This window comes from Monocercomonoides exilis (genome assembly GCF_001643675.1).
Source record: "Monocercomonoides exilis strain PA203 chromosome Unknown scaffold13-1861174, whole genome shotgun sequence".
NCBI lineage: Eukaryota > Preaxostyla > Oxymonadida > Polymastigidae > Monocercomonoides > Monocercomonoides exilis.
This window is the reverse complement of record NW_027150558.1, coordinates 815,601-842,198: the sequence shown is the minus strand read 5'-3', so window position 1 is coordinate 842,198 and position 26,598 is coordinate 815,601. Positions and strand designations below refer to the sequence as shown.

Genomic DNA, 26,598 nt, shown 5'->3' with positions numbered 1-26,598 from the left:
TCTGAGAGATCACTAGCTGTTGAAAGAAACAAAAAAAGTGGAGCTTGGAGAGGAAGGCTTGGAAACGCTGCAATCCAAAGGATAAACAACATGAGAGGGGAAAGAGGCAAAAATTGGAACAGATGGCAAAAGAAGAAATTCTTTGAAGAAGGAGTACATAAAATTCAAAAGTTATGGAAATCAGGAAGGGAATGGGAAAATGAAAGAGAGTGAGATAACACATTAAGAGTTGATAAAGGCTTGGTGTTCAAAATTTGAGTGAGTGGAGTTTCAATAGAGATAGAAGAATTTTGATCAGAAAGGTGGATAGGAAGATGGATGCATTTGGAGATTTCAACATTCTCAAGAGTTCTCGTTGCTGTGAAAGTGAAATTTGAAAACAACAAAAATATAAATAGTGTGGAAAACAACTATTTTCTTTTATTTCATTTTCGCTTCTGTTGTTATTTGTTTTCAATTCATTTGATTGGTGTTTATCAATATGCTTGGTCTTTAAATTAATTACTAACTCTTTGAAATGATTAATATTTTTTTAATGATATTTTGTTTTATCAAATTAAACAATATTTCCTTTTGAAATGATAATTTTCCAAGAATATTTATTGTATTATCTCCCGATTTCGAATTTTTGCACTCAGCTGGAAACATAATCGTTGTGAAATTTGTTTATTCTCAATGAACGTGTTCCATAAATTTTCGGAAGATCATCAAGTTCTTCCGAGGAAGCAGAGTCTGTTTTTTCCTTCTCATAATCATAGTCACTATCATCATTTTTTCTTTTCATTCTCTGCTTTTTGACAGTCAATAGATCTGATTCATTTTCTGATTCAGTTTCACGGGATAAAAGTGATGCACAATCCTTCGTCAACACAGCTTCTTCACTGCTCTCTTCTTTTTCTTCTTTTCTGTCTCTGAAAATTGGGTTCTCAATTGATTCTTTTGATTCTCTGATCCCAAAAATTGGGATTGAAATCACAGAATCTTCACCAGCTTGAGAATCTGATTCATCAGATCCATATTCTGAAATATCTGAATCGCTTTTTCCCATTATCTTTCCAACTTCAACCTGCTCAGAATCAAGATCATTTTCTGATGTTTCAGAAACAACAGCGTCTTTCCTTCGTTTCTTATTCGTTAATGGTTTGCATTTTAAATGCTTATTTTTCAAATTGTTTAATTTTTGTTGGATTTTTGCATTATTGTTTCTTGCTTTTTCATATTCTTCCCATTCTTGAATTACGAGATCTGATGTTATGCATTTCCCTGAAATGCTCCACCTGTTGCCTTGAGTTATCTTTTTCATTCCTGGAGGCAATTCTCGGATCGTTTTGTTCAAAACATGGTGAATAGTGGCAGAAGTTATTCCTGCTTCGAAGAATCCGTGTTTGATTGTCATGGGTGCTAATGCCATGTACGCACATTCTGTGATTGACTCAACAAAAGGGAGGAATTGGGTTTGCATTTTTCTTATGGTTGGTTCGTTTTTGATGCGTTTCAATTGTTTTTTCAATTCTGCATTTGGTCCTAAATCCAATGGTTGAAGAATATGTGATGTATGTGAAGGCAAAACGACAACATCAACATTCGCTGAAGAAAACATTTTCCAAAGGTTTATATTATGCCTAGAAGCGTGCCCATCCAATATTATTAGAGCAGGCGGATTATTTTCTTCTTCTTCTTCTTCGCTGACAGTCATCTTTCTTTGATTGTCACAAAATGAACAACAACTGTTCTTCTTTGTTTGAGTCGAAAACGATTCTTCCAACCACCATTTTTCATCGTCTATAATTTCCCTCTTCCGACGAATCACTTCACTGAAATAATCAGGAATGTCTCGAATAAGATTTGACTCTTCTTCCTCACAACCTATAAAACCGTCATGTTTTATCATTTTGAATGATGTGATTTCATTGTCTTCAGTGATTTTTGATTCTTGCTTATCATTTGAAGATTTGTCTGCTTCGTTGCATCGTTGCAGTTCATCTTTTGGAGATTCAGTTAATGCTTTTGTGACTCCAAGCAATTCGTCAGCGGGCTGATCTGGATGAAAATGCAATTCATGCGTTTTCAATGAATCCTTAAGAGCATAACCTGTCGTTTTTGAGCAATCATCACATTTTGTAATAATCTCTTCATCCTTGTTCATTACTGCATTCTGAGGTTTATTTTCTTTTTGAGCGGTTTCAATTTCATTCAAGTGGATTGTTTTTTGAATACGACTATCTCCTTCTTTTATTTCAAACTTTTTATTGTTCAAAAGTGAATTTGTTGACAAAAGATAATTGTTCAATCTTTTGACTTCGAGCCTCTGTTTGCGAATATAAGATAAAACGTAATTGATCATAATGTCTTGAAATATTTCTTTTGTCATCCATCCCTTTTGCGAGGTGTGCAAAATGAAATCTTCATCATTCCATTGTTTTCTAATTTCATTCTCATATTTTGGTGTAAGTAAAAGATGCGATGGAAGGTGCTTTCCATTTGCAGTAACAATAAAAAGCATTGTTAGATGTCTGAGAGGAGGTGATTCTAAGACAGGGAGATACGAACAATTGCTTGAAACAATATTCTTTCTTTTTTGTCTCTCATTCGATTGACAACTTGTCTCGTCAAGTTGCAAAATCAAAGAGGGGTGATATTTTTTTGTCTTCATCAAAAATCTCAATTTTGACAAAAACGATTGAATATTCTCTGTTGTGGATGCTCGGACTCTGGCAATATTTAATCGAACAGGATCAACAGGCTTAAGTTGTTTATGTCTTGAAACGAAATCCCTAACCCATTTCAAACTCGGTGCTTCAACATAATCTTTTATTTTCGAATCTCTTTGCAATCTGATATGAAGGGCCTAAAACAAGTATATGGAATATTGCTGTTTAATTAATTTTTATTGAAAATCAAACCATCATTGGAATATCTGCATATGTCGGTTGCGTTTGAATATTGTTCCAATTAACTATTGTTTCAACCAATTGCAATTCTTCATCTTCTGTTAAATAACATGGTCGACCAACTTTCCCGGTATCTTGTCCTTTATCCTTCATTTTTTTAGCTCTTAAAGCACTGAAGTATGTATTTCGTGATCCTTTTTCGTAATCTTGGGTTTTTTTTGGTGATTTTTTCTCCTGTGCTTTGTAATACGAACAACTTTTGGTAATCATAAATTTTATAAAATAATGGTTACTGAATGAATCCCATATTCGTGTAAAAAATTTTATGAAAAATGAAAAAAAATCATAGTGCGTGACAGAAAATTGATTTTGAATATCATTTTTCATTTATAAATTATAGTTTGAATCAAAAAATGCAGTTTGTGCGGATTTTATTTAATGTGCGGATTATTTCCCTCACCATTAGATGTAAAAAAATAATCACAACTATTTTTAAAATTAATGTTTTGGCTCAAATAAAGATGCAGATGTCTCTAATAAGCCTTTTCATTTTTCAGAATTCATTTGTTAATATTCAAGTGAATTTTTGGAACAGAAAATTTTGATAGAGAAAATTTGATTTCAAAAATAATCACCCAAATATTTTAAGTGACATTTTTCATCCAATAAAAAATAGTCAATTTTGGTTTTTTTGTTTTTATTTGACGGCGATTCGCAATTGAAAGTGTTTGAAATAGATTAGTTCTTGGTTTTGAATGAAGCTTGAAAAAAGATTTTTGAAAGTTTTGATTTAAATAAATATATATTCAATCTATTTGAGTTCAAATTAATTGGCTGTTATATGCCAAACACATATTTTATAAATTTAAATAACAATTTTATGCTTTTTATTGAAGTTCCAACGAAAAATAAATGTGCTTTTAAAGATTCTGAATGCAGTGTTGAGTTTGTTGAAAGCCTTTTTAAACTTTTTTGTTTTTTGTGCATCGCTATTTCATTGCTATTGCTCTTTTCTATGATATGATTCAAACAATAATCAGAAGATTATTGATTGAACAAAAAATAAATGAAAAGAGTGTTTTCAAAACAACTCCTAAAAGTCAAATTCTGAAAGTTCTCCACAAAACAAACCTTGTTTTGACCAACTCATTTTTCATATCATAATCTCATTTTTTAACGTCAACAAAATATGATAAATAAATATGGGTTATTCTTTTTGAAAAGTCGCAAATGTTTAATATCTGGGTTTTATGCAAAAACCCAATATTTGATCATTTTGTGCAATTTATTCATCAAACTTTATTATTTTGCTAATGAAAAATTTTAAGTTTATTTGTTGAAAGAATATGTGCATTGCATTGTTGTTTGATGAATACATTGCAAAAGATGATCAAATAAAGCCCATTTTCAAAAACCCAGATACTCAACATTTGCGACTTTTCAAAAAGAATAACCCATATTTTTGAAAAATTCCAAATGTATCAAACAATATTTCTCTGGGATTATAAAAATTATTTTTTGTAGTATTCAATCATCGTTAAATGATAGTCTGATATGCCAAATGAGTTAGCAAAGGAAAGATATATTAAAGGGATAATTATCAGATTCAGTCAAAACTGGAGAAAATCATGTTCATTTATTGTCACATTTGTCGGTGCACAAACATTTTTCCGAGTATTTTTGTTCATTTTTTATCTCTTATAATCACTTAGCAAAATATTCATATATGGATTGTGGAAAAAATTCAAGACAAAATCAAATTTTTTATTACTGCCAGAGGAATAATTCTGACAATTGTTCTTTTAATTTTTCATCTAATCTATGCTAACTCAGTTGATATAAGAAACTTTCATTTCAATGAAAACTGAACATTGAAGAAAATTATTTTTGAAAATTCGGATAAATAGTATTTTTAATTACACAGAAATTTCTTTAATTATTTTATCTGAGCACAAATATAGATATTTTGAAAGTTTTGTTTATCAAATGAGTTTGTCTTTATGAGATATATTTTGTGGAAATTTTTACAGAATCATTTCTCGAGGTTGTTGGGAAATCGATCTTGTCTGGTATTTTTTGCGATGTCCGGTATTTTTTGTGCAAACTCTATCTCTTAAAAAAACTTTGTGGAAGATCAAAAAAAAAAAAAAAAAAAAAAAAAAAAAAAAAAGCATTTGTTTCGAACATTGTCTATCAGCAGAATTCAAAAAAGTAAAAAAATTTATAATAACCGAATCGGAGATGATTATTAGAAGATAAATACACGTAAAAAAATGAATCAAGATTCAAAATAGACACATTATTCGGTTCACAAAATTTCATTTTGAGTTTTTCAGTTTTATTCGTACGAGACTATTAATTAAAGGAAAAATTTGTCTTTAGTGCGTAAAAAATCCGGGACATGTCATAAACCCGGAACTTCATTTTTTTCGTTTTTTAATAATTGATTTTATTTCAAATATGAACGATATTTGTTCTGAAAACAAAAGAAAAAAATTCAACTATCATATATTTTTATTTTATTGAAATAAAACATTAAAAAAAAATATTTAACATTAAAAAAAAATATTAAACATTAAAAAAAAATATTAAACATTAAAAAAAAAATACAGTTTGAAAATGTTATTAAACATGAAAATTAAAAAAATATGGATGAACTCCGTCATCATAAGGGGCCATTGGGTCTGTTGATAAAAAAATTCTTCCATTGAAATAAGGTAATTGAGGATCCATGATTTTTGAAGATACTTTTGCCCACTCCGGCTTTTTCTCTGGAAGTTAAGAAAGCACAATATCAGGGTTGAAAGGCCAGATGCCTGCATCTCTGAATGAAGCTGTGATTGTAGAGGGACTAAATGCAGCATGTAATGCAGTTCTCAGTTTCAAAACAAAGTTTCTCCTTGCACTACTCGCATTGGGTTCATGAGTTTCATAATCAGTTATTCTTAGAGAATTTTTAAAATTGGCATTAACGTAGAGATCCAAAGGTTGTACCAAATGAGAAGTATGTGAAGGAGGAAAGCATAGATCAATACTGTTGTCCTTCGCACATTGAATGATATTCCTTGACAAATGAGCAGCAAGTGAATCCATGAACAGTAAACAATGCTCTTCTTCGCATTTGACAAATTTTCTTCTTTGGATCATAAACGGAACAATCGCTTTTTCGAAAAAGAATTGGAAGCTTTCTGCAGTCATTGAGGGAGTGTCATCAACCGTAAACCGTAATGAGTGTTCAGTAGCGTCTGAGTATTCCTTTGGTAGTTTTTTTGCTCTGATTTTGAAAATGGCTGGATAACTCACTCCATCTGCTGAAACCATGAAGAGCCCTGAGATACCTGATGGGAGAGATGGCTCTGGCGTCATGCATGCATCTTTTTTATTTGAAGCAACAACAAGGCTCGGCTTGACTTCAGTAGTTGTGATAAACACTTCGTCCAGATTAAAAATTAATTGCGATTTGTACCTATGCTCATCATATAAATGCTTAACTTTTTCAAACCAAGGAAAAAGGCATTCCTTTGTAGAATGAGCAGCTCTCGCTGCTGGCAAATGAATGGGATGCACAAAGAAAAGGTCCTCGTTCGATTTGATAAAAGAATATGGCCAAGTGCGGCAAACTTGAATGCTCTGAGTTGGCTTGTGTTGATCTTCGGATATTACTTCTATTGCCTAATAAAAGCATGCAAAAAGATATAAACACAAAACTTAAATAAAAAAAAAGAAAGAAAGAAAAATCCAACTATATCTCTTGCTTGTCTTGCACACGGAAAGGCACCAAGTTGTATTTTATCTTTTATTTTTGTGAAGAATGTAGCTTTGCTTCGCTTGTTCAGAATTGGGGGTCTTCCTATTTTGCAAATGTCCCTTCCTTCCTTCCTTGCCTTTGCAGCACGATAAAGGCTACTTTTCGTAACTAATCCGTTCTTGAATAAATCTGTAGGCCTAAGCTTCTTCGATTCCATTGCATCCAACAATTCAAGCAACTTCTCTTCCCTGTCGACTGCATTGGTTTCAATGACATGGTTATAAAGCATCATTGAATCATCCTCTCCTTCGACATCCTTTTGGCTTGAATCTTCTCCACTATCTTCCTTTTCTAAAAATTCTTCCATTTTTTCATCATCACAAAAACAAAGCAAAGGGGGAATATCAACGATGATTTGATTAAGGTTCTTTCATTCGCTTCCATAATAATAATTCAATAATTCTTTTTGAAAGAAATCTTCCATCGATTATTTTCATTTTTCAACTTGAAGAAGTGTTCAGATTTTCAGTAAATTTCTTTGGAAAACTTTGATAGATAAATTTGATCAACTCATTTCATTAAAACAACTTTTCGTTGGTGAATGAAACTGGGTTTGAAACAGAAGGATTTTGAGGGTTCAGAAGCTGCAAAGCCAGCTGGTTGATGGAAGAGCTGAAGGAAGGAAGCTGAGGAGGTGGAGGAGAAGAAGATAAAGAAGGAGATACAGAAAGTTACAAAAGAGATAGAGAAGGAGTAGATTGGGTGGAGGTGTCAGCAGAAGTGAGCGGAGGTGGAATTGGTACAGAAAAAGATGAGAGCTCAACTGCTGCTGATGATGATGAAACAGCATCTGATTTCTGTTGGACTGCACTCAATGAAGATACAGAATTCTGCTCCTAATGAGGTGTAAGTGAAGAAAGAGGCAAAGATGATGAGCGAGTTCTCCTATCCGCATTGTTCACACTCACTGTTATTTGCTCCATGAACATCATCTGCTGCCTTGACACTACAGCCGCTTTGCGAAATCAGTCCATTCCATTCTTGTCTGCCAAAAACAGATAGCTTCCGATTGTTCCTTGAAGCTGCCTCTGCTGCTCAGAAGGCACGATATCCTCGTTGGATGGATCAGCAAATGGATTGATGCTCATCTCAGATGAAGAATTGTTATTTCCTGTATGATTCTTATTTGTTTGCTGTGAATTGCTGCTTTGACTGAAAAAAGTGGTATTTGTATGGAAATTTCTTCCTACACAGACATTGTGTGAGCACACAAAGTCTCATCCATTTGCATCTGAATCGTACACCATCATTTCTGAGTACATACACAACAAAGCCAATAATAGTGAATTTTCATTTCCAATTGCTCTTTTCAGCTCTCCTTCATCCACCGTTGAGAAGAAGTCCTTTCTCTCTGCAAAGTCACCTTCTGTGCTGAGAAGAGAGAGCATATCAGGCGGAAGAATGGAATCCGGAAAGTTCCGCTTTTGCGCAGTGCTGATGATGCGATGCTCGAAGGAGGCTTGTTTGATAGCGTAGGAGAGGAGGAAGAGGGCATCACGGATGGAAGAAATGGAGCGGTGCCGGGAAATGAAGGTGGAATAGAAAGAGGGGAGAAGAGCATTGGGAGAAGAAGGGGGAAGATACATCGTTGTTGGTGGAAGAGATGAAGATGATGATGCAAAAGATGAGGAAGGGGAGGAAGAAGATGAAGGAGAAGTTGGCATAACAGGAGCAAGCAATGCCGAAGACGATGAAGCAGACTGTGGATAACCCAAAGCATTGCTTTTCCCCGCCAGCCTCTTCTGTACCAAATAAGTCATCTCCTTGAAGAATGCAAGTAGAGACAGGATCGGATTGACTGCATCGACCAGCAGATTGAACACCTTCTGTGGTCAGCTGGTGAGGATACCTTTGTCCATTATCGTCTGCATCAGAGACGATGGAGCTGCGCTGTCTTCATCGCTGATCTTCCGAATGATGTCGCTGCTGAGCAGCTGAGAGGGCAGCTGGTTGTTGTTTGTAGTGTTCATGCCGTGCAGCTTGGCTGTTTTGTCTGCTCTGCTCTCCTTCTGCTGCTATGAAAACGAGAGGATTGGAGTGACGAGCAGCTCGATGTCCTTGGCGAGTGAAGAGAGGAAAGGGAAGAGAACGGACTGGCCGATAATGGGGGAGGAGAGGAGGATAGACAGAAGTAGTGCAGTTGTGACAGAGGCAGCTGCATATGCACTTGCTTTATGAGAGCTGTCGGAGATTCCACACAAGTTCTGAATCTGATGTGAAGAAAAGGCCAGAGCACAAATTGGTAAATAAGGATGTGATAAGGATGTCTTGAATGATGATGAAGAAGAATTCCTTGTTCTATCTGCACTGCAATGTCCATCTTCTGCTGAAAGCGTAGAGAGTGTTGTGATCTTTTCATATTAATAATAGAACTGTTTTATGCGTTCTTTGAAACCAGGACTTTGTGACTCGTCGACCTCGCTAAGCGTCTCGAGAACTGCTTCTGTACTATCAATGCCTTCAATTCTGTCTGAAGGTGTTTGCGGGATTCCGTGCAGCCCATTTTTTGAATTAGAATCTGTAGATCTTCTGAGAGGAGAGGCAGCAGCACGTGCAGTGAAAGACTTATGCGCAGAGAGGGAGCTGAGAAAGGAAGAGGGAGAGTTGGGTGAGTTTGATTGCTCAGAAGGTGCGAAGGAAGAGGGGCTGTCATCATAGCCGGGAGGTGGGGTGAGTGAAGAAGACGGATTGATGGAAGAAGAAGAGGAAGAGGTGGAAGAAGAGAATGAATGAGGAGAAAGAGGAATGGGAGATGGAGAAGGAGGCAGGGATTGGGGAGTGGGGATCTGAGAGGAGATTGTTTGAGAGGGAGAAGAGGGGTAAGGAGAAGATGGCAGGTTTGCGGGTGGCTAGGGAGAAGTTTGTGAAGGCGAGAGAGGCATGGGCAGAGAGGAAAGGCGGAGATTTTGCTGTTGGATTGATAAGGCAAGTGGAGGAACAGATGGAGGCAGCCGAGTTGTGTTTGGCAGTGAGGAGTGGACAACCGCAGAGAAGGATGATGTTGAGATGGGTCACGCACAATAAGATGTTAATGATTAAGAGACTTGTTATTTCACAGGCGTTATAATTGCATATAGGATTATCTACTTCTTCGCGAGTACATTTAAGTACAGTCTTTTGATTGCTAACAACTGGAAAGAATTCGTAACGTAATAATCAATAAAAACATTTATATTAGCGAATATTACACACACAATGAGAATATTTAATTACAAACCAAATAATGATATAAAAACAATTAAAACTGAACAAACTTGTTGTTTTTTACAAAACATTATTTGCACATTCTTCCACATGAATTGTGGTGAATAATTATATCTATTATTCTTGCGTTAGTTTGGATTTATCGAAAAATAGAATGAACAATATGAAAAAGAAATTATTAGAGAATTAGAAGTTGGAAAAAAAAAATAAAGAAAGAATATAACAAACATTTTAATGAATTGTTAAATTACAAAATGTTTCACTCAAACTTGTTCATATAAGATAGAAAAATCACAAAGAATATTTTAATTTGTACTCAAAATGGGATTTATTTATGTTTGATCTTTTTTAATAATTAGAAAGGGAATTATTCCCGGGTATTTGACACGCTATTCCAGGGGCTAGTGGCTCAATTGGATAGAGCACCTGACTACGGATCAGGAGGTTGCAGGTTCAAGTCCTGCCTAGCTCGTTTTATATATTGTTTAACTTTTTCACTTTTTGTGAGTGAAAAAAAACAACTATTTGCCTTCAACAACAATTGTTTTCTTTCAAAAAGAACATTTTGAACATAAATATATTGTTTTTCCTTTTTTTTTATTGAACAGTAGTTTGAATTTGAGACGTTTATTCAATTCATATCAAACATTTCAGATTTGAGAGTGCTTTCTTTTTATTGTCTAGATATTATAAACTGGGGTAATTATCTAACCTTCAAAATTTGTTTTCATATTTGAAGTTAATTATATTTCGTTAATTGTTTTGTTTGATGAAAATAATTTGGGAATTCTTACATTTTTTATTCATTCATTTTGTTTAACAGGTCAACAGACTTATAAAAATTTTGCATTAAAATAAATTCTTTTCCGATAAAGTTAGTTACAATAAAACGAGAAAAGGTTGAGCAATTCTGAAGTTATCATTCTCCAAATAATATAATAAATACACAATATTTTCAAAATTAAAAATTATGAACCCCATAAAATATCTTGACCTTCAACGGTAGCAGTTGTTCCTCCCTTAACATGCAACAGCTTCAGTCCAACGGAATCATCTTGCTCCATTACAGTTACCTGAATTGTTAGATGTAAATAAAAGCATTAAAAAAAAAAGAATTATTGGTTAATTTGAAAAATCTTTTCAGATTGTTTTCCGAATTAACACACAGCAAATTTAACTTGCGGAGGCAAATTTGACAGAAATGAGTTGATTTGCACATGATTCTTAAAGAAAAATAGACGACTCGGAGAGGAATTTAGATCAACTTCGAGAGTAAACAGATCACCCTGATCAGCATCCATATCACCGCAATAAATGGATTGTCCACGATGGCAAATTATTCCACTTGAAACACAACATTCAGTCATTCGCATATACATTCAATGAGAAAGAAAGAAAGAAAGAAAGGAAGAAATAAAATAATAATTATTTCTCAGCTAAGAAAAACAACAAACAAAGTTCGAAGAGATGCGCTTTGTGGATATTCAGGTGCGCCGACATAAGACGACGAGGCAGGAATTGGCGTGCCTTCTTCTATTATTCCGAAATCTTTAATAACAACACCAACAACAATAGAAAAAAAAAGTGTTTATATTTGTTGAAAAGATATGAATATGTTAAATCATCACTGATAGACAAATGAAACATACGAAATATTCTTCTTTTTGTGTGGAGAATTGAAATTTCTCTAAAAAAAAAAATTAGAATAAAAGAAAAGATTAATAAATGGTTTGCAATTGAAATAAATCAAAGTGAAAAAAATTATGCTTTAAAGTGCTTGAAACAGAAAATACATACAATTGCCATACACCCTGTAATTGTAATATCGTTAATAATCAAAGAAATTATTTATTTGAAAAAAAAAAAAACAATGAAGAATAGATAAACCATAAAATAAATAAATAAATAAATAAATAAATAAATAAATAAATAAATAAATAAATAAATAAATAAATAAATAAATAAATAAATAAATAAATAAATAAATAAATAAATAAATAAATAAATAAATAAATAAATAAATAAAAACACAGTAAAATAGCACACAGTAGCAAGAACAGGGCCGAACTGAATTGTGTTGAAATGGTCTTTGAGCAGTGTGAATGTGTTCTCTTTCTTCAAAAAGGCTGAACTGTCGCTGTAGCAGCACGAGATCGCTGAGTCAAGAAAATCATTATCGTTTGTTTTATTGTATGATGGTGGAAATGTAGGAATCAAAATCATATGAATGAATGAATGAATAATAAACAAATAAAAAAATAAATTAAAAGAACTTCACACATCGTATTTCCATCCTCTGAATCAGATTCGCCTGGCTCAACTGCTTCGCACTGTTTGTTGTTGACAGCGGAGGAAATGACCCAGTCGATGTGACAGCACCTGACTCATGCACCGCCCTTCCGCCTGGTTGATACGCTGCATTGGGCGTCTGCGTGGCGCTGCGCAGATGTGGCTGCGAGGGCTGTGTAGCCATCCCGCCACGCCCAAACGAGCCTGCCGACGCTGCGACAGAAGCAGAAGAAGGAGAAGGTGACGGCACATAACCAGCACCTGCCCCGGGGCTGAACGGCTGCATGGCGGCTGCTGAAGAGCCGCCTGGCCCTGACAGCAGCTGAGCAGTCGAAGCACCCACGTTGAGCATCCCCGCTGGCGACCCGCTCGCCGGCCGCATCGACATCATCTCCCGCTGGCTGCTGTCTGCTCTGCTGGAAGAAAGCAAGTCTCTTCGAATGCCTGGCAGCTCTGCCGCTGTTAGTGTTCCACTCATGCTCCCCATCCCTCCCATTCCTCCTAAACCTCCGACGCCTGCCCCGCCTTCCCCATCCATTCCAGCATCTCGCATCTTCCTCTGCGCCACAGCAAGCGCACGCTTCATCATGTTGATCTCGGCGTCTTTCCTCCTCTGCTGCGCAATGATGTCAGAGAGGCTGATGCGGAGCGAGTCCACAAGCCGCTTCTGCTCGTCCCGCTCAGCCAGCAGGAAGCTCTTCTCCTTCACCAGCGTCTGGATGAGCTGGTGCTGCGACAGCGACTGCGCCGACGACAAGTCGCTGTTGTCACTCGCATTCGTCGTCTCTGTCATCAGCGTCGTTGCTGTTGCTGGCCGCGCAGTCCGCTGCAGCTTGTCGTAGCGCCGCCGGGGCGACGAAGAAGATGGGCTGAGCGGAGATGAAGGCGATCTGGATGGTGACTGTGAAGGAGAGCGGGAAGGCATCTGTCTTCCTCTTCCTCGGGCAGATGATGTGAGCGGAGAATGTGCCATCTTCGAAGGAGATGCAAAGTCAGCCAGGGCAGAACGGGAGGACGTGGTGCGTGGAGAGTCTTGTGCAGCCTGCGAGGCGTGCAGGCGCTGGGCAGAGGCAGCGTATGCCGACGACTGGAGCTGCTTGGCCTGCTGCGCCGGAGTCAGAAGAATGGAGCTCGAGCTGATTGACGATTGGGTCGCTTGCATCTGCGGCTGCCTCAACACAGACGTGTCTGAGGCTGATGACACCATCGGCGAATAAGTCGCATTCTGAGAGAAAGTTGAATTCATTGGCGACTGATCTGACCCGCTGCGCGATGCAGCTAGCTCGGCCTGTGCTTTGTCTGAGAGCGAAGAGACCCACTCTTGGCACACAAACTGATAGGAATGGAACACAGCACACGCCTGTGTGTACAGCTTCATCTCAGCTGGACCAACTGTTCCACTTGATTCTTTCTCCTTCTCCTTTTCTTTTTCTTTTTCTTTTTCTTTCTCCTTCTCTCTTCCGCTTTCGCTAATGCTGCTCTGTGTTCCTTTCATTGCTCCGCTGTCACCTCCTGCTCCTTGCTGCTTTTTCCTCTTTTCGGCATTTTTCCTTTTTCTGAGGTCGTCGATAAGCAGCGACACGCTCACCATAGCTGGCTCCAGCGCATCCAGATCGCCTTCGTTCTCGATGATGGCGTAGATGGCATCGAGGATGAACAGCTTCTCTTCGACAGACACTTCAGACAGCAGAGAAGGAGATGCAGAACCTGCTGGCAATGGCGAGGTGGATGGAGGGAGTGACTGTGATGATGATGAAGGCAAAGAAGAAAATGAAGAGGAAGCAGAAGCAGAAGAAGAAGAAGTCGAGCTAGAAAGAGGCTGAGGAGGCTGCTGTGATTGCTGTTGAGTTGCAGACATTGATGATGAAAGATTAGTAGTGGATGTCTGAGATGAATGTGTTTGATTAAGCAGATCTTCTGATTGCTGACTTGAAGATGCATTTTCATCAAGAGGTACGGGATCAAGCAAAAGATGGAAGTTTTGAAAATAATCTGTCCTTATGAATAAATCGCAATTGTCCTTGGATTCTTTCAAAAGTGGAAGGATAATATTTCTACCGATCAAAGCAACCGCAGGATTTTGATCCTATTTCGTTAAAATTTGGATGACACAGGTAAGAAGAAACAACGTAGAACAAAAGCATAACAACAAGGTTGAACAAACTCTGGCAAGATCACTTAAGTAGGACATGAATGAAATTGTCAATTTAACACCTTTATGTGATCTCATTCGAATGCATAACATGTTCATAAAACCTTCTCCAAGTTCCTTAGATTATGTATTTGAAATCACAGCAAAATAAAAAAGATCTTCAGAAGTCAAATTTCAATTTTGAAAAAAATCAAACTCGAAATTCTCCTGGTGGTTCTTTCAAATGAATTTCCAGAAAGTTCGAAATGACATCTTTTTCAATCAAAAGAGGAGCACATTTTTTGTCTATTTTTACAAAAATTATTCTGAAATTTCCTGAAAAAACAACAATATCAAACCAACAATTATCAGCCTAAACATCTCTTGCAGCTTCGAAATTCTATCAGAAAGCGATTTACTCTTAATTCCTTTAAAAAATTCATCGATTAGTTTTTGTGTAAGACTTGAAGGAGGAGCCATAAGAAGTGAGGAAGTTTAAGAGTTCAAAAATAATATTATTATGGTGATTTTTTCAGGAAAAGAAAATAAAAAAATATCAATAATTAACTGTTTATTCTTTTGCAAAAGTTCAAATATTTTTTATTGATGATATATCATTCCCATTATTATATAACGCAAAATTCGAATGGAAAAAGACGCTGTCGTTCCTCCCAGCAGATGCACTTCATATTTTAGTATGAACGAAAAATTGATTAATGAGAATAACGTCAATTAAAATAAAATATTTGTCCTTTAGAAAATTACTTTCCCTACAAAGAATTTTATGATTTATATCGAAATGATGACGGTTTGAACGTTTAATTTGAATTGGCGATTGTTTTAACGAACGCACACACTTAGACGAATGTTTTACGCATAGGGAATTTACAATGACGATCGATGGCTACGTTAATCGTTTTTTGTCGTTTTCATCAATTCAAAATTTCAGGGAGGAGATGATTCAGCGTCATCCATATCGTTTTGATCTTGGTGCTGTATACAATTTTGAAGTTTGATTTGAATAATTTTCACTTTTCATTAAAAACCGAACTCCTTCAAAATAACACATTTTTTAGCCAAAAGAACGACAACTTCACGGAGAAGATTGGATACCACTTCAAAAAGAACTTGTATTTGATATTGATATAACTGATTATGATGATATAAGAACGTGCTGCTCTGGTGCCAGTTTGTGTAAAAAATGCTGGCCATTAATGTGGATCGCCCACGATGTTCTTAGCAGAGTACTTTCAACAGATTTTGGATGGAATCATTTCGTTTGGGTATTTTCTGGGAGAAGAGGTATGCATTGTTGGGTGTTTGATGAAAGTGCGCGGTTTTTGGATGAGAAGTGCCGAGCAGCCGTTGTTGGATATTGCAGTGTTGTGAAGGTGTGATGAAAGAACGATGCTATTTTGTACTCTATTTTACAAACCAATCTTAATTTCTTTTGTCAACAACTTTGCAAAATGAATTAAATTATTTAACAATAGAAACGATCTGTTGCAAATGTTCCACGTTGTCTTCCACCAGCACTTTTACAGGCAGTTGAAATAATCGACAAACATTTTGAAAACGTTATTTTGAGAGGAATGGATGTATTTCAGAAACCTGAAGTTCGAGATACATTTTTAGATTTTTGCACAGAAAGCGGTTTGAAATGATTTTGCATTTCTTTCTTTCTTTTTTTTTTTCATTTTATGATTAATACCTCGAATTTATAAACAAATTGGATATTTTCGACAATACAGCCAAAAAAGCCATCCGAAAAATATTTACAACGATGATTGAATCTCAGAGTTCTTCTTATGATATCTGGTTAGCTTTAAAAATCATTCTATTTAAAAATTCAGTTTAAACTCAATATTTACACCTTTTCCTTTTCTTTCTTTTTCCTATTTCTTTTCTTTCTTTTTTCTTTTGTATATCCAACAGGAATACAATTCTTCACATGAATGTTGCAAATCCGCAAGATATGCTTCTTGATTATGCATTAACTAAATTTAAGTTGTACTGTTGCTTCCCAAGGCTTGATGAAAACGTGTCAATGGTATGGCTTTTGAAGTTTTTTTTTTTTTTTTTTTTTTTTTTTTTAAATAAAACCTTTCTATTTGGAATATAATATTCTATCATGCTTATGTCGATTGATAATTCATAAATGCTTTTCATTCATAAATGTTTCATGATAATTCATTTCCTTCTTTTGCCTTCTGCTAATTTTTTTTCCCAATTAAAATAAAAAATTGTTTCAAACATTAGAAATTTAACCATCTTCTGAAATCACCTTGGACCATCCATCCACAAACAGGGCTGATTTGTGTGCCAATTCCCGAAGAGCATTTCAGAGACTTCAAACCGTATCTCTCTCGCATCTCCAAAAGAAAATTCACTGACTTTCCTTCTCAGGCAATGTTTGGGATGGATGCAGCTGAAGGCAGTTCTGAGAGCTCTTCTTCTTCATCTTCTTCTGTGAAAAGTCCTCCTCTTTCGCCAAGGGGATCTTCACTGAGTCGTTTTCTGTTGGCTAAAAAGAAAATGGCAATGAAAGAAGAACAGGCAAGCATCAAAGAGGATCCAAAAGATAAACTTGAGGTTGAATTTGCTGGAAAGAAACGAATGAAACTTGCTGACGAAGATGAAGATGAAGAAGACGAAGTTAAAGAAGAGAAAGAAATAAAGCCAGAGCTTGATGCCTCAGTTCCTTTGGTTAAAGAGGTACAACCAATAACAGCAAAAAGTGAAGAAACAGCGGTTAGCACTGCGAAGGATATGGATATTGAAGAAAAGCCAATGCAAGAAGCACTTTTGTGGTATGAATATGCTCCAAATGTTGAAGATGTCACAAGTACAAATAATCCTGTTGCAAAGCAACATTTCGAAGGATATGTAAAAGCATGCAGAGCAATGATTGATTCATGGAAAGAATGAATACAGCGTTGTTTTTAATAATTGCAGAAAATTACACTTCACCCACTATTTGCTTTATTTTCTCTTTAAAAATTATTTTCTGCTTTTCTTTTTGTTAAAGCCATAAATCAAAATGGCTGAAGACTTATTTCAGACATTTTTTAAAAAGTCACAGGACCTTTTTGCGTTAACACAAAAACTTTGCAAGACTGAAAATGTTGTTGATATGATTTCTGATGATGATCTTTTGAAGTTAGAAAGCATAGATACGACAACAAAAGCAAATGAAGATTTAATCCTAACATTTGAACGTAATAATCCATTAAGCTTGCAATGGATCACATCTGAATTTAGGCAATCAGCAAAGAAAAGTTTGAAAATCATATTTTGATAAGTTTCTTAATAATTTCAATTTATAGAGGCTTATTCTTTTTTACAATAGCATCAATATTATATTAACATTGCATTCAATTTTATTTTATATTTTATATTATTATATGAATGATTGTTGCAAATAATCTTTCAAAATTTGACATTCAGGCTTTAAGTCATCAGTTTGCTGTTTATAAATGCTTTTATATTGTTAAAATTTGATTTTTAGAGAAAGTTCAGCACAAGATTCCCCAAAAAATTCAATAGTTCCTTCTACGGACGATGAAATAGGTTTGACTTTTTTTAAAACAATTTTCTCAATGCACTTGAAATTTTACAGACATTCCTTCACTTGAATTTCAATGCAATCATCAGGCACAAAAATTTTATCCTGAAGTTGGTTTTGGAGTTTCGGACACTTTAGGGGAAATGTTTAATAAACAAAAAAGAGTGTGGGAAGATAAAAAGAAAATACTTTCAAATTTGGTAGATCCACAGCTTCTTTCTCGCAACCTGGAAGATAATTTTTTAACTGAAGACGCTCAATTGAGCCAAAAACAGAAGGGAAAACAGAAAACAAAGAAAGACAAAAAGACAACTCATAAGCATCGAGACGCAACCCAGTCTGATATTCGAGAATTCAAACTACGCATTGCATATAATGGTGAGCACACCGCAGGAATAAGCCAATATTGTTCATTTTATAAAGGACAGTTTATTGGCTGTCTTCCTATTGAGGAGCTTACTGGAAGGCAAGACACACAAAAGACTGAAAATAATGAAAGCAAGCAAAATGAAGAAGCAGACAAGAAAGGAGATAAAGATCAGAAAGATAATGCAACGGAGAATGCATCTGAAGGAAACTCATTAAGTGTACAGCCTGATCAACATGCTAACGAAGATGATTCGACAATTTCTTTGCCAAAAGCAGAAGAAGCTTCTGCATCATCATCTTCTTCTGCTTCATCTTCCTCATCAAATTCTGTTTCTTCTTCTTCTTCTTCTTCTTCTGCGGCAATTTCAGAAGATCCCACAAATCCTTCAGAACTGGATGTTCCTCCTCTCCCCATCATCAATCTGAACTTTCGAAGCAAATATGCCGTCCTGCGCCGTCCGTGGATCTCCAGTCATTTATACCAATTCTTCATGCCTGTTAGCAGATACGTTGTCACTCATCCTTCTGTTGTCAAGCCGATCAAGACCACGACAGATGGCACGACTGCTCAATCTACTGAGAACGAGCCAGCCACTGCTTTCCACCGCCAAAGAGGCCGCGTTGCATCTCATTTTGGAGGCGTCTCGCTGACAGCTCAGGGCAGCCTCCATTCGGGAATTGTGCGACCGTCTAGGCCAGGCGGGCAGGCTGGGCGCGGGAGGCATATCCTTCCTCAGCGGCGCTTGCTATCTGCTGCATCGGGAACTGGACTGTCTCCAATCAAGCCGATGCTACCAATTGGATTATCAGGGCTGAGGGTGAGAGCAAGAGCAAGGGAAATGGCTGTGGAAAAACTGGAAAGCAGATTGGAGATGGAGCGAGACAAGTCATCACAGTCTCTGGCAACACAAATAGAACGTGTTCGAATGCGATTATCCGTTCTTGATGAAGGTATGCGCGCGATCAAAGCACCAGGGGGAGAAAAAGTGAGAGAGAGAGAAAGAGGGCGCGCAAGAGAGATTGAAAAGGAAATGCTACATGTGAATATGCTGAGCGAAGGAGTAGATGCATTGCTGGAGTTATTTGGGTTGATTGGTCTGAAAATGAATCAGACTGAAGTTGAAGTCTCAACACGTATTTTTGACACTATTTTGAAACGTGACTGGACAAAAGATCGAATCAAACATGCTCAAAATATGATAAACGGTATGATCAACAGCACTTCACTCGCTCCTGTTTCTGCGCGAGATCACACAAAAATGCAACCTTTTGCTCCAAATGGAGTTGGAGCACAGTTGCTGTCTGTGATGTTCTATCCGTTGTTTGGGCGCGACTTTACACACACCACGCCATCTTCTTCTGTGTTGTCATCATCGAGTGTCCAAAAGAGCCTGAAGCGAGCGATGGATGATGCTGTGAAAGGTCTTTTTTCGATTGGAAATGTTGCAGAATCGACTTTTGTTCGCACATGCTTTCAGTTTGCTGACGAAGAAACAAGTGGAACAGATGCAGAAGAAGAGGAGGTTGATGAGGAAGGCAATGTGAGGAAGGTGCAGAAGAAGAAGAAGAAGAAGAAGAAGCACAGTGAAAGGACGCTGATGAGAATGAAAACCAAGAGAGCACTAGCTGAACAGCGAGGGCATTTGCTCGAAGCAACAGATGCTCTGGCACTGGGAATTAAGATCCCGTTTCAAGAGGCTGTTGCCAGAAAGACAGTATCACTGCTCGTGAAGTACTTAGAGATGCTGATGGCTGGACAGTTGATAACAATGCAAGATAGAAAAGAACACAACCAAGAGGAAAGAAGGCAAGCAATTCCCATCTTTCCATTTCCAACCAAAAACATCGCATCATTTTGCATTCATACTCCGATGCCTCCTCCAAGTCTCGCACCTCCACAGCATTGGCCTCATTGCTATTCCGCTTCTCTGTCACTTGTGCAATCACAAACAGTTTCTATGGCTAATCACAGAAGATGGAAGCAACTTTTGGATGTGGTAAAGGTTGTTTCATTACGCAATGCTGGGAAAGGAAGCAGAAATGGAGATGGAGATGGAGATATTTCAACATCATATTTGCAAATCAGAAGGAATGGTTTGTCAGAAAGTTACGATGCGCAGACACGCATTCAATCAATGGAAGAGATCAAATGGAGAACTGTCCCTCCACCTGTTGCACAGCCTCCCGAAGCGCGTGAAATGATGAATTCTTTGAAGGATGAGAATGGTTATCTTTCTTTGCCGGCTCCATTTTTGACTTTGCCACCGGAGAAGCAAGATAAAATATGGAAAGATCTGCTCGAGCTTCCGTTTCAGTTTCTTCCATTTCCTTCTCTTTCTAAAGGCCAGACTCCGATCAGTGAACAACAAGGTTCTAATCGTTTGGATGGTCTTCCTATTTCAACGTCATCACCTTTCCCAACTTCTTCCATGTTTTCATCGATGCGTGTGATTGCCAACTCGACTCGTGGCTCGTCGCAGTTCCTTGTTGGATCATCACTGACTGAAGAATATTTCACATTGATTGATTTTATGGGAACATTTTTCGTTGAAATCAAAGAAGAGATCATTTCAATGATACGAGCACAGATTGAAAACTATGCAGAGGAGGCAGAAAGAGAAAGAATGGATGTGTCATCTATTCTCGTGAAGGCTGAAGCAATTATCAAGGAACACAAAGAAAAGCAGGCAGCAGCTGTCAAAGAAGAGAAGTCACTGAAAGAGGAACCGGCAGAATTGAAGGAAGAAAGCCAAACAGACATCACTGAACGCATTTTGAAATCGCCATTCGAGAAAAATTCAGCTTTGTTTATAACTTCTTCTGTGTCTGCTCAGATTGCGATGGAAGAAGAAGCGCTCAAAGAAGAAAAAGCATCAGCCATTCAAGATGGATCTCATAATGCTACCGAAGAAGGAAAGTATTCGTCTGAGGAGCAAAGCAAGAAACAGTCGGGATCTCGGTTGATTGCACAGCTTGAGCAGCTGCATGGGCTGACACACGACGATTACTACTTTGCCACTCGATCCACATTCAGCCCGTCTGCCTCTCTTTCAGCCGCTCTCTCTTCGTTCCTGTTTCCACTTCTTCCTCAAGAAGAAGGATACTTCCCAAATAAGACACATTCACCTGAAGTTGTTGCGTTTGCTTTTCGAAGACCAAAAACGTACTTGGAGATGCTGCAATGGAAGACAAATGAAGGTGACAGGGAGGCCACACCAAAATATTTCACTGTGACAATAAAGAAGGAGAGAAAGGAGAGAGTAAATTTGCCTTCTTTAATATCTTCTGAAGTTAAATATAATGATAAAGGAAAAATCGAAGAGAACAGCATTGATGATGAACGGGTCAAAGACGAAAGAGAAAAGAAATCTGAAGAAGACACGCAATTTGCGAGTTCTTCGCCAGATGGTTCTGAATCTTCTCAGACATTGCCAGCATCTGTTCAGAGTGAACAGTCATTGCAATCACAGCAACAACCAGAGATTTTGCAAGAGACACATGTTTCAGCGATAACAACACCTCCTCAAACACCAGAAATAGCAGAAACTGCAGACATAAACAAAATAAAAGAATCCATTCAATCAATTGAAGTGACAAAATCATTCGAAACAGAAGAATTGAAAGACCTGTCTGAATCGTCAGAGTCAACAGAGGTTCAGGGAGAGAGTGATGTGTACATTGTTGAGCCACCTCCAAAAACAACCGAAGTTCAGGAATACCTCAGCCCAGACGAAAATGATGCCTTTATTTACCCTGCTGTGCCTGTCCCTTCGAAGAAAGTGAAATACGCCCTAAACTTCTCCCGAGCCATTCAGCAGTCGAACTCCCGCAGAAATCAAGCTGGGCGCAGCAACTCAGACGACGACTCGACAACCGACGAAAGCACAGACACGACAAGCTCCTCCAGCGACGCCCAGTTTCAGGGCAGAACAAACACTTCGTTTGTGAGGCAACCAGCCGCACTGACTCAGCAAGCAATTCTTGCAGATTGCCAGTTGTCGCTGGACGAGCTGTCTGCAATGTATCCTTCGCTCTTCCCAAGACACCATCTTCAGCACGCCACTTTTGGTGCCACAAAGCTCAGATCAATCTGTTTGTCACCACTTTTCTCAGAATCGTTGCTGCCTCCTCCTCCACGGCCTGTTCTGGATGCTCTGAGTCTGTCTCCGTTTTCGTTTTCGTTAACACTTCCTCAAAAAATAGATATCTGCATTCCTTCATCATCATCATCTTCTTCAATAGATTCTGATGCTTTTAATTTAGTTTCTCCATCATTCGACACACGACCTGCACTGCAACTTATTCTGCATCATCTCACCTCTTCTGAGATCTGCAGCAAAGATTTCGTTGCGCAGAACATTCTGAAAATGTCCATAACATTTGGAGAAGACGAATGGTGGGCTCCGTTGGATGGCATTTCTTTGAGCGAAGTGCAGCAGCGGATGATATCAGAGCAGCAATGCTGGAACGAGCTGGGGGGTTTTGTGGAGAAATCGAAAAATATGGAAAGAAAAGCGATTGAATCACCTTCTCTGTTGCAGAAGAGCGCAGATGATGATTCGGAGAAACTGAAAAAGGAAGAAGAGGAAATCATAAAAATGAAGGAGAAAATTGCAAAAAGAAAGATAGAGCATCAAAAGAGGATGGCAACAAGAAAGAACAATCTGCTAAATTCGTTGCATTCAGCCGCTTCAAATCCATTTTCCAAAGAAAAAGAAACGAAAGAAACAAAATCGATGACAGTTCAAAAGAGAAATGCACAGAGAAAAGAAACAAATTCTGATGATGTCTCAACAAACACAAAATTAATGAATTCTTCAAATGACGCAATTATTCATTCTTCCATTTCCATCGTCGATGCGATTATTCTGATGCTTCAAGATAATCTGCGTCTTCTGACGGCACACAACTCTGCACTTTTCTCGAAGATGCTGTCTGGAATCCTCTCTCACAACGAGGAAGAAGCGAAGAGCCGCTACATGAATGCCTTCGATGTTGTGCAGCGGATCAGATTTTTGAACGAAATGTCGAACGGACAAAAGAAGAAGAAAGGAGCATCACTTGAGCTGGAGAAAGATCTGCCTCAGCCTTCATTCCCGTATCCTCGCTTGCTCACTTGCGGTGAAAAACCAGCTTCAAAAGAGTTCACAGGAAGCGAAAACAATTCGAGTGAATCGAACAAGAAAAATATAACAGCTTATTCATCATCTAGTGATAAAGAGACGATTCCTTCCTTTGCTAATCCTGAGGCTTGTCTTGATTTTTATGAGAACAGCCCGCTTTTTGGCACACGAATTCATCTCCACACACATCTTTTATCTTCCATTGCGAAGAGAATCAGTACGGATGAAGATGAAAATGAGAGTGAAAACGAAAAGGGTTCTTCACGAAACAACAAGAAATCTTCATTTTCGTCGTCTGTTTTGCAATTCCCACATCCTTCCTCGCCTTTGATGACATCCTTCTATCGACAGCTGTCGCTCCTTCAAAGCGAAGACGAGCTGTGGAAGAGTGTGATGAGGGCACAGATGGTACGCAGAGCACCTGTTTCATTCAATTTGAGACTCAACAACAGAAAAGACTCGGCAGATAATTCTGCTTCATCAACACCTTTCTCTCCTTCTTCTCCTTCTTTTTCATCTACAACTGTCTTTCCAACCTCTTCATCAGACAGAGTGTTCTGGCAGACGACATCTGATTACTTCACACAGACTCCTGTTTCTTTGCCAAGGATTGCATCTGTTGGCTCATTCCCCATCCCCACCAACTTGGAAGAGTACAGATTGTACTACGAGTATCAGTTGGCAATGGGCGGAGCTAAACTAAAAGCAGCTCGAACAGAACGGCTGCTCAGTTCAAGCAAGTCTTCAGACATGGTCACAACCACAACCACCAAGCACAATGCACCTGTTCGCTATCACATTCCGAACGTTCTTAACAGCTTTGTCTCATTCACACAGCAGGACGGCAGCTCAGGGTTTGTCACATATCGTTTCAGAAGTGCCACGAAAAGGACAACTGGCCCCATTTCGCGCCAGGTGCCGCGTCCAAAGAATCCGTCGCCACCTCCAAGTCCGGTTATATCACGAAGGCGCCGACTGGCTTTACGGAGGAAGAAGCAGAGAAGAGCACAAAAAGAAAGTGAAAGGAACGCGAGGAAAATGGCAGAAGCAAAACACTCAACGATTAAACAGGAGACATCTCGGATTAATTCACACGAATTGTCCAACAAGCGTCCAATCGGACAGATTCAGACATCACTCACAAATGGATCAACATCGCTGTTTATGCTGCACCAGAAGATAGCTGCTCAAACGCCTGCGACTCAAGAGAATGTGCCTTTCTCGAATTCTCATGAATCAATTTTGCCTCAAAAGCCGATGGAGTTCTCTATCAAGAAAGAAGACTTGCCCATTCAAAGTTCTCCATCACCATTTTCGCCTTCTCCTTCTTCTTCTTCCACAACCACACCTGCAACTCCAATTACCTCGGCTTCTTCTTCAACATCTGTTATATCCCTGACCACTTCATCGCCACTGAACCCCGCAGACACTTCATCTTCAATATCTTCTTCTCCCTCTCAATCTCCGTCATCATCAGCATTATCATCATCGCCTTCTTCGTCATCCCCATCATCATCGTCATTGTTCTCAAGCACTCTCCAAACACCCACAAGCCTCTCATCAATCATGTCTTCTGCTCCTTCTGCACTTGCTTCTCTGGCTGCTCAGATAAACTCCACTTCTCCCACAAACTCTGCTCAGAACCGCTTTTCGTTGAGTTCACGTCGCTTTCTTGCAGCAGACAGGCCTCGATTGTCATCTTTGGGAAGCGGCCTGTCAAAATCTGCAACTCCTTCCGCATCTTCTTCACCATCCAACCCTTCCTCCTCCTCCTCCTCTTCTTCTTCTTTTTCTCCTTCTTCATCTCCTTTTGCTTCTTCGCCTTCTTCTTCAGCAATGTCATCTTCAACGGCAGCTGCTCCAACAGCTTTGACTTCCTCTTCGCCTTCCCAGTCATCCATCAGCACTCCATCCACTTCAAAGGTCATTCCACATTCATCTCAGTCACTTCCCGTTCCATCTGACTCCCCTCAAAATTCCAATTCCCTCCATCAAACGCCTTCCACTTCATCCATTCGGAATTCAATGTCGATATCTCCTGCATCAACAACACACACCCCACCTCCTTCTCTTTCGCTCAATCCTTCTTCCATCTCTCCTCTGAACTACCCGCAAGTCACCCAGCGCCCACTTTCTGCCATTTCATCGGCTTCTCCTCTGCAACAAGGGCAGATCCCATCTCCTTTCTCTGTGTCTCCTTCATCTTCCTCTCCTTCTGGTGCTTTCTCATCACGAATGCTTTCTTTGTCGCATATGCACAACACAGATAACAGAACATCTCCATCTTCTTCTTCACATTCTCCCTCAGCCACTCCAATGCGCCAGCTAACTCCTCAATCTTTGGCAATCTCACCCGTCTCTCACTCTCCGCTGAACAATCAGTCACCTCACAACCCTTCTTCTTCTTCTCAGAACCAGCAATTCAGCCACACAATGACCTCGCTTTCAACTCCGCTTCGACAGCAGGCTGCTTCACTCCAGAAGCTGAGCATGTTTATTTCTCATTCTTCTGCTTCTCAATATTCGGTTCGATATCCTTCTCCTCAAAAACAGCAGATTCCTACTCCACTTTCATCATCTACGTCCTCATCTCCTGTTTCTTCTGCGTCTGCTTCTTCTGCTTCTTCTGCTTCAATTATGACAGCTCGATCTCTAACTCCTCCAAAACCTTTGTCTTCAATTAACAAGCAGACAGGCTCGTCTCCTCTGCATTCTGTTTCTGCCAATTCTTCAATGAAGCAGCCTCAACAAATTCAACATCAGAAACGTCGTTCAGCTTCTTCTTCGCCTTCTCCAACACCTTCTCCTTCTCCTTCTACAACTTTGCCATCATCATCATCAACTGCTTCTGTGTCACAATCTTCTTCTTCTCATTCAAGCAATTCTTCTTCTTCTTCCTCCTCATCCTCTTCCTCCTCATCCTCTTCATCAGGGCGGGACAGCCAGTTCAGCATCCAAACTCGCTCTTCTGTTTCGCCATTTTCTGCTCAAACATCCAACAGCCGCACGCAAATCACTCAATCTCTTCGGCAAAATCAGAAACTTGTACCGTTTTATGAGCAGCTTGCAAACAAGTTGAATATTCGTCTGTCTGATTTGCCAGCACTTGTTGATGTTACACCAATTGTTTACTGCGATCTCTACCAGAATCAGATTGGCTCCCTCTTTCCAAAGCTTGAGTGGAGCAAAAAGCACATGTGATTGCAAGCAAGTTTAAA

At 38.5% G+C, this 26,598-nt stretch overlaps 8 protein-coding genes across 8 annotated transcripts; 4 read left to right on the top strand and 4 right to left on the bottom strand.

The window, feature by feature from the left end:
* Positions 1 to 634: 634 nt before the first annotated feature.
* Positions 635 to 2,146, bottom strand: MONOS_2615 (uncharacterized protein; the record flags this gene model as incomplete). The annotated part of the gene is made up of 1 exon (XM_067872546.1): positions 635 to 2,146. The coding sequence occupies one exon, from the start codon at positions 2,144 to 2,146 to the stop codon at positions 635 to 637; it is 1,512 nt and encodes a 503-aa protein (XP_067730784.1).
* Positions 2,147 to 5,669: 3,523 nt separating this feature from the next.
* Positions 5,670 to 7,006, bottom strand: MONOS_2616 (uncharacterized protein; the record flags this gene model as incomplete). Its single annotated transcript, XM_067872547.1, has 2 exons — positions 5,670 to 6,563; positions 6,635 to 7,006. 2 exons carry the CDS (start codon positions 7,004 to 7,006, stop codon positions 5,670 to 5,672), a joined length of 1,266 nt encoding a protein of 421 aa, XP_067730783.1.
* A 910-nt stretch (positions 7,007 to 7,916) lies between these two features.
* MONOS_2617 (uncharacterized protein) lies at positions 7,917 to 8,459 on the bottom strand (the record flags this gene model as incomplete). Its single annotated transcript, XM_067872548.1, has 1 exon — positions 7,917 to 8,459. The coding sequence occupies one exon, from the start codon at positions 8,457 to 8,459 to the stop codon at positions 7,917 to 7,919; it is 543 nt and encodes a 180-aa protein (XP_067730782.1).
* A 619-nt stretch (positions 8,460 to 9,078) lies between these two features.
* Positions 9,079 to 9,357, top strand: MONOS_2618 (uncharacterized protein; the record flags this gene model as incomplete). The annotated part of the gene is made up of 1 exon (XM_067872549.1): positions 9,079 to 9,357. The coding sequence occupies one exon, from the start codon at positions 9,079 to 9,081 to the stop codon at positions 9,355 to 9,357; it is 279 nt and encodes a 92-aa protein (XP_067730781.1).
* A 67-nt stretch (positions 9,358 to 9,424) lies between these two features.
* MONOS_2619 (uncharacterized protein) lies at positions 9,425 to 9,766 on the top strand (the record flags this gene model as incomplete). Its single annotated transcript, XM_067872550.1, has 1 exon — positions 9,425 to 9,766. The coding sequence occupies one exon, from the start codon at positions 9,425 to 9,427 to the stop codon at positions 9,764 to 9,766; it is 342 nt and encodes a 113-aa protein (XP_067730780.1).
* A 1,105-nt stretch (positions 9,767 to 10,871) lies between these two features.
* MONOS_2620 (uncharacterized protein) lies at positions 10,872 to 14,443 on the bottom strand (the record flags this gene model as incomplete). Its single annotated transcript, XM_067872552.1, has 8 exons — positions 10,872 to 10,976; positions 11,070 to 11,247; positions 11,358 to 11,451; positions 11,553 to 11,590; positions 11,701 to 11,714; positions 11,950 to 12,059; positions 12,184 to 14,278; positions 14,357 to 14,443. 8 exons carry the CDS (start codon positions 14,441 to 14,443, stop codon positions 10,872 to 10,874), a joined length of 2,721 nt encoding a protein of 906 aa, XP_067730779.1.
* A 526-nt stretch (positions 14,444 to 14,969) lies between these two features.
* MONOS_2621 (DNA primase small subunit) lies at positions 14,970 to 17,460 on the top strand (the record flags this gene model as incomplete). Its single annotated transcript, XM_067872553.1, has 8 exons — positions 14,970 to 15,018; positions 15,081 to 15,131; positions 15,185 to 15,333; positions 15,400 to 15,714; positions 15,817 to 15,976; positions 16,075 to 16,141; positions 16,259 to 16,373; positions 16,583 to 17,460. The coding sequence occupies 8 exons, from the start codon at positions 14,970 to 14,972 to the stop codon at positions 17,249 to 17,251; spliced, it is 1,575 nt and encodes a 524-aa protein (XP_067730778.1). The 3' UTR covers positions 17,252 to 17,460.
* Positions 17,461 to 17,731: 271 nt separating this feature from the next.
* On the top strand, positions 17,732 to 26,581 carry MONOS_2622 (uncharacterized protein; the record flags this gene model as incomplete). The annotated part of the gene is made up of 3 exons (XM_067872554.1): positions 17,732 to 17,784; positions 17,832 to 17,893; positions 17,943 to 26,581. The coding sequence occupies 3 exons, from the start codon at positions 17,732 to 17,734 to the stop codon at positions 26,579 to 26,581; spliced, it is 8,754 nt and encodes a 2,917-aa protein (XP_067730777.1).
* Between the last annotated feature and the right edge of the window lie 17 nt (positions 26,582 to 26,598).